At 38.5% G+C, this 7,730-nt stretch overlaps 1 gene segment (V, D, J or C); it reads right to left on the reverse strand.

Moving 5' to 3' along the window:
• Positions 1–3,319: 3,319 nt before the first annotated feature.
• LOC121299431 lies at positions 3,320–7,052 on the reverse strand. The segment is given in 3 exon segments: positions 3,320–3,834; positions 6,571–6,795; positions 6,951–7,052. Coding segments are annotated over 3 exon segments (519 nt in total).
• Between the last annotated feature and the right edge of the window lie 678 nt (positions 7,053–7,730).

Consider the following 7,730-nt stretch of genomic DNA (forward strand, 5'->3'; position numbering starts at 1 on the left):
GGGCTGAGGGGCAGAGCAGGGAGTACCGGACTGTATTGTAACTTTACCAGTGTAGTTCAGCCCTGTGTCTCTTATCGGGGGCTGAGGGGCAGGGCAGGGAATACCAGACTGTATTGTAACTTTACCATTGTACTTCAGCGCTGCCTCTCTTCTCTAGGGCTGAGGGGCAGGGCAAGGCAGAGAGTACCGGACTGTATTGTAACTTTACCAGTGTAGTTCAGCGATGCGTTTCTTATCGAGGGCTAAGTGTTAAGCAGGACAATGATTATTTATTTATTTGTTCATTTATTTTAATAAGATCATAAAGGAAAGTGTCAAACCAAATGCACTTCTGATAAAAAAATAAAAAATAATAATCACATACTTTATGTAATCATCCTAAACAGACATTTTAAATATTTTAATGAGCCTCTAATATAGCCTTTGAATATAACATATGCAAACGCACCCCAGCGTGTATAAAATGAACACAAGGCAAAACTCCAACATATCCGTACCTGTGATTAAACGTGAATCGATTCCCTTTATATTGATACAAGCACGTCCTTGTCCGCCTTCATATTGAAGCGCAGGTATGGGCGCATTGTTTGGTTGTTCACTACATGATGTGTTTGTTGAGTTTCCTGTACAATATAATATTTATTATTGTAGGTTATATTGGTGTTTGCGAAAATCCATTTACTGTTGATAGCTCAGTAAACAAATAAATATAACATTTGGCTCGCTTTTCTGCTACTCCCATCCATGCCTATTTTGCCGCTACGAGAGGGAATCGACGATGTGTGTGTGTGTGTGTGTGTGTGCGTGTGTGTGTGCGTGTGTGTGTGTGTGTGTGTGTGTGTGTGTGTGTGCGTGTGCGTGTGTGATATGGCAGGACCAACAGCACATTGTAATATGGCTTGTAACTTTTAAACTACAACACTAGCAACAAGCTAAAAAATAAATAAATACAATTAATAAACAGTAATAAAAGCGTACATTTATCAAGAAATAAGACATTATTTTATTTAATTTAAGTTATTTTTTATCAATATTCCCTGTTATTCGACTGCAGATTTAAACTCCCATCTCTTAAGTACCTAATAATAACATACTGTACACACACATTGTAACTGATATGTTTAACCCGCACCAGCTGTTTTTCCAGTGAAGGAGTTAATTAGTGCGCTCTAAATGGGCTGTGTTATTGTAAAAGGCAGTAATGTAAAGACAGCACCGTGGTACTCAGCGCACACAGGTACACTGCAGAATCACACAGCTGTGTCTTCACGATTGTTAAACTAGTCATCTTCTGCGATGTGTCCAACTGACTGGAAAACCTGGCCTCAGTTTCATCTGATCGGAGTTCTTCAGTATAACCTTTCATGCGATGAAACAGATATCGAGGAGAGCTGCCTGGAGTCTGCTTGTACCAGAACAGATTCTCAGTGCTAGCGCTACTGCTCAGGGAGTAATTACAGAATATCCTCACGTCGCTGCTAACTTTCGAGGTAATCGTGTCATTGAGTTGATTAATTTCATCTCCACGACTGCAGTCTGTAAATACAAACAAACACAACAACAACAACATAATAATAATAATAATAAATAATAATAATAATAATAATATAATAAATAATAATAATAATAATAATAATAATAATGCACAATTTAGTAACTGCAGCTGAATCCACGAAACTGTTATTACAATAAAATACATCTTTACCAAAGGTTAAATAGAAGACTGCAGTGAGGAGACCTGCATACAGCATGGTTATCACTGTTCATTCAGTTTGAATGAGTTCTCTGTCTCTGTTCTGTTGGTTTCTGCTCAGTACTGAAAGAGTGATTCGCATCACCGAGAGAATCAGTGGGCGATTCTTCTGTGTGTCGGGATTTTTCTCTGATGTCCAATCAGAACCCATGAACGAGCGCTGCGCTCTGTCTTCTTCATTACGCAGTGAAGCATCAGAACGCGGTTCTTTTGTGTCATGAGTTGTGTCCCAATACTGTTTAACACAGACAGACAGATCCAAGCAGGGACCGCATTTGGGTTCCACACTAACACAGCGGTTTCTGTAGAGCGCTGGAAACGGTTTTAAAAAAACTAAATTCGGGAAAAAATAATGTCCATATTTTCAAGTCATCTTCAGTACTCGCACTGTGTTCACTTTTTTTTTCTTTTTTTATATTGACATGCCCAGTATCTCTTAATGTATTTGATCCTCTGTACAGTGTATTCATTATCACATACATCGCCTGCCTTACCTCAATACACAGGCTGCATTCACACAGATTGACCGGAGACCTTGCTGTTACTGAGACGGAAGAACACAATGTAACACTGCATATCTGACATCATTTATTCATGCTGTGAGCGGGGGTGAAATTCTCATACTGTTTTCATACAGGTAGTGTTGGAAAGCAGCTGCACCAGGACATTTGGCGAGTGGGAGCTGACTGTAAATGAGCATTGAACACACGATTGTCCTACACCGCCCCCTGGTGGGATTCCCTTGAACTGTCGTTCAGACCTCAGGGTTAAACTGATCATTTCTACTTGGTGTGCGGGAAATGGCAGTGAGTGGGCGGGGCAGGAGAGTAAGAGGAGCACTGCATTCTGGCACTGCATAGTTCAACTAGAATTATAAAGCTCTATTATTGTATTGGCTTTTCTTACTTAATATACATTTTTCATCATTATATATTTGTGTATAATTATAATAATACACGTAATGTGTAAATTAGTAGGCCAAGTTTACAAATACATCTTCAATCTTTAAATAAGGATATTAAGTTACCCATTCAGCACAGAAGAGAGTGAGATATATGTGTTAATTGAGTGTCTATAACACTCATAGTAAAGATATTCATTGTAACGTTGAAAAGAACAGTTATCAGAAGTTAAAGAAATGCTTTAAACATCTCATTGTGTAACTGTGTTTCCTTTTTTACCTGCAATGATATCCGCCAGACAGGCTGACAGTTTGCAGTGTGAAAGGAAACCCTTTAAACCTTTGTTTTATTTTATTTTATTTTTTGTCAGCAGTTACAATGTATGGAATTGAAATTTATGCAAATGTGTGCTGTTTGATTTGCATATTAAGAATTATGTTTAACTCAATGCTTTATTAATTTAGCAAAATAGCTTTCTTTGATATGTTGTAAATACGCACCAATGGTTCTATTCGTATGAGGAACACGTTAGTAGCGAGATGTTTGCATTACTTCGTAGAATTCGATGAGAATAAAAAATGTCTCTTTGAGTATAGTGCAGTGGGGATAGTTACCAGCAGGTGCAGATTCAAGTGTGATGTTTTCTCTAGTAGAGTGCAGGGGGGTAGTTACCAGCAGGTACAGATTCATGTGTTCTGTTTTCTCTAGTAGAGTGCAGGGGGGGCATAGTTACCAGCAGATGCAGATTTGTGTGTGCTGTATTCTCTAGCAGTTTCTACACAGAACAAAGGCTGCACAGCATTCTTCACCAGCGAGATTCACTTGGCAGGCAACAGGGTTTTTTTGTTGAAGAGATATGGAGACTCTCACAGTGTGGGACTTAGAGCACAGAAGTACATGGCAGAGTCAGACAGCAAACCCACAGTGATATTCAGATGAAATGTCTTCTCTGTCTTGTCAGAAGATGCAGAGAACGATTTTGAAACCTTGGTGGAATGTTCTCCTTCTTAGAATATCTACTAAGAATGAGCTGTGGGGCTTGATTGGGGTCCTGAATGTACCAGAAGAGACCGGGAGCAGTGTTTGCTGCTTCATACGCGCACTGAATAATGGTGCTCTCACTCTGTTTAAGAACAATTGAATATGAAGGTTGAGTCACTGAGTCTGCTTGGGTCATTTCTAAAAGAAAAGACATAATAAAAAATTAATGATTATATGAGATTATGCTTAGAAACTGTTATAAAACATGACATGATTACATACGTATAGATAAAGTGAACTCCCTTCTATAGTGTCAATGATTTGAACTCAATTCGCTTTTCCAATAGCCAATTGCTACCAATTTCACTGTTTGCTGTTTAATATAAATCTCCGTTTCTGTTTGTCATTTATTACTAAATTCTGCAACTCTAAACTGCATTTAATTTTAAGTCTTTAAAATGAGAAAGTCCCGTGTTTTTCTTGTACGATATTGTATTGACAAATTGTATAACCAGTATGTATACATGGACCTACTTATGCTGAAATAGAACAGCAGCACAGTAACCCAAGTACGTTCTTGTTCCATTCTCAACACGACAAACCTCCCTCTACTGTCTGGTGCAATCTGAAGCTGAAACTGTGAACCATGTGTTTCTATAGAGACGATGTCATGGAAACCAGTGCCCCTCTCCTACACGGTGTCGATGCTCTCCACCATTGCCACTTGGTAGTTGTTCCGTTCATCTGCATTCAGATCTTGTTGAGCTGCACGTTGCAGTTCAGATCGTGTGCAGGCTGATCTTTAAGGGACCTATTCTTATGTTATTTATTCGCTGGAAGAAGCTCTTAAACCAGACGAGAGTAGAACCCTGAATGAATTATTGAGCGCATCAGTGTTCAGTAGTGCCTCGCATATTCTGCTCAGGGCGTGATGACGTGACAATGGGCTGCATTCAGCAATGTGTAGCTTTTAAGTTTTTTTTTTTTTTTTTGGGGGGGGGGGGGGGGCGACTTTATGAATCTCGTATTTTTTTCGAACCGTGCAAGCGATTCATAATGTTTCGTTTTTCAAAAACCGAGATTCATAAAGTCGTTTTCTCGGCAAACAATTATCTCTGGTAAGGGTTTCGGTGAGTTCGAAACTCCTGTGAAAGGATCACATGGAAAGGTTCCCTTCAAATGTAGTAAAATAAGCTGATGACTCACTTCTAGCTAATAATCGGCAGCGTTAATGATGTGTAAACCAGAAAAAAATGCGTTTTTTTTTTTTTTTTTAGCAATTCTTTGGAGTTTTGAAAACCTTCTTTATTTCTTAACAGACTTGATATACAGTCAAAAATGTAAAAGAAGAGTTTGCTGTATCACAAACTTCCAGAAACTAGCTGTAAGCTCTCCCTTAGTAAGGGATGTTGGGACCGACACATTGATGAATAGAGCTCACTGTGCTGACCTGTGTGAGAGGTGCAGTGAGCAGGGTCCTGCTCAATCAAGGTACCTGCCACATGCAATGCTTTTCCATTCAGCCATTGTTTAATTCAACTTCTGCTATATGAGTAAATAGAGGTTTGTTTTATCGATGCTTGATCAAATTCAATAAGGATAAAGGACACTGTCCGCGGTCTGAACTGGTCAGGTAGGAAACGCAAATGGAAAACGTCTCTATGGATCTTTTTTTTTTTTTTAAGACTGAGTTATTATGTCTGCTTGCGACATTTCTAATTAAATAAAAATAACAGATTCAGAGGAACACAATCTCGTGGTTGCTATTGGAGACCCTTTTAATAATGATACCCAAAACAGAATATTCTTCGTCGATTTTAATCTCAAACCGCACTGTGTTGTAATTTTAACAGTGTAGAGGGCTGAGGGTTAAGCAGGATAGGGTTGATTTCTGTATTTATTCATTTAGTTTCAAAAGAGCAGAAAGAAGGAGTAAGTCAAAGCAACTGCAATGTTGATAAAAGCACGCTGGAGAATTTTATGAAAATATCCCATAAATTTAAACTGACATTTGAAATATTTTTTCTGAGCCTAATGTGTTTGTAAATAGAATCGGCTATTGAATAAAACGCATGCAAAAGCCTCCCAGCGTGTATAAAATGAACAAAAAGCAAACCTCTTTGAATCCGACATATCCGTAACTGTGATTAAACGTGAATCGATTCCCTTGGTATTGATACAAGCACGTCCTTGTCCGCCTTCATATTGAAGCGCAGGTATGTGCGCATTGTTTGGTTGTTCACTAGATGATGTACTTGTTGAGTTTCCTGTACAATGTAATAGGTATTATTGTAGGTTAGATTTGTGTTTGTGAAAAACCATTTACTTTTGATAGCACAGTAAAGGAATATAATATTTGACTCGCCGTTCTGCCTGTCCCATCCATGCCTATTTTGCCGCTACGGGTTAAAGGGAATCGACACTAGCAACAAGAAGAAAATAAATACAATTAATCAATACAAATTAAATAAATGGTAATAAAAGCATACATTAAGAAATAAGACATTATTTTATTTTATCTAAGTTCTTCTTCTTCTTCTTCTTCTTCTTCTTCTTCTTCTTCTTCTTCTTCTTCTTCTTATTATTATTATTATTATTATTATTATTATTATTTTTTATCAATATTCCCAGTTATTCGACTGCTGATCTAAACTACTCACTCTCTTAATTACCGAGTAATAACAGACTGTACACACACATTGTAACTGAGATGTTTAACCCGCAACAGCACAAATAAAACAGACGTGATGTTGTTTGTGTGTTTTTCCAGTGAAGGAGTTCATTAGTGCGCTCTGAATGGGCTGTGTTATTGTAGAAGGCAGTAATGTAAAGACAGCACCGTGGTACTCAGCGCACACAGGTACACTGCAGAATCACACAGTTGCGTGTTCACGATTGTTAAACTAGTCATCTTCTGCGATGTGTCCAACTTACTGGAAAACCTGGCCTCAGTTTCATGTGATCGGAATTCATCAGTGGAACCTTTTATGCGATGAAGCAGATATCGAGGAGAGCTGCCTGGAGTCTGCTTGTACCAGAACAGATTCTCAGTGCTAACGCTACTGCTCAGGGAGTAATTACAGAATATCCTCACGTCGCTGCTAACTTTCGAGGTAATCGTGTCATTGAGTTGATTAATTTCATCACCACGACTGCAGTCTGTAAATACAAACAAACAAACAACAACGTAATAATAATAATAATAATAATAATAATAATAATAATAATAATAATAATAATAACAATTATTATGCACGATTTAGTAACTGCAGCTGAATCCACGAAACTGTTATTACAATAAAATACATCTTTACCAAAGGTTAGATAGAAGACTGCAGTGAGGAGACCTGCATACAGCATGGTTATCGCTGTTCATTCAGTTTGAATGAGTTCTATGTCTCTGTTCTGTTGGTTTCTGCTCAGTACTCAATGCCAGTCTGCAGCCGCACCTCCGAGCGGATCAGTGTACGTTTCTTCCGTGTGTAGGGATGTTTCTCTGATGTCCAATCAGAACCCATGAACCCGCGCTGCGCTCTGTCTTCTTCATTACTCAGTGAAGCACCAGAACGAGGTTCTTTTGTGTCATGAGTTGTGTTCCAGTACTGTTTGACACAGACAGACAGATCCAAGCAGGGAGCGCATTGGGTTACACAGTAACACAGTAACACAGTGGATTCTGCAGAGCGCTGGGAATGGTCTAAAAAGAAACTACACTGGGGAAACAAAGGATCATATTTTCAAGTAACCTTAAGCACTCTCACTGTGTTCAGTTTTTTTATTTTTTTTTTTTTTTTTTTTTTTTTTTTTTTTTTTTTTTTTTTATTGACATGGCCCAATGTCTCTTAATGTATCTGATCCTCTGTACAGTGTATTCCTTATCAACATACATTGCCTGCCTGTACCTCAATACACAGGCTGCATTCACACAGATTGGCCGAGATCCTTGTTGTTACTGAGACGGAAGAACACAATGTAACACCGCTTATCTGACATCATTTCTTCATGCTGTGAGTGGGGGTGGCATTCTCATACTGTTTTCATACAGGTAGTGTTGGAAAGCAGCTGCACCAGGAGATTGGGAGCTTACTGTGAAT

This window comes from Polyodon spathula, chromosome 25, assembly GCF_017654505.1.
Source record: "Polyodon spathula isolate WHYD16114869_AA chromosome 25, ASM1765450v1, whole genome shotgun sequence".
Taxonomy (NCBI): domain Eukaryota; kingdom Metazoa; phylum Chordata; class Actinopteri; order Acipenseriformes; family Polyodontidae; genus Polyodon; species Polyodon spathula.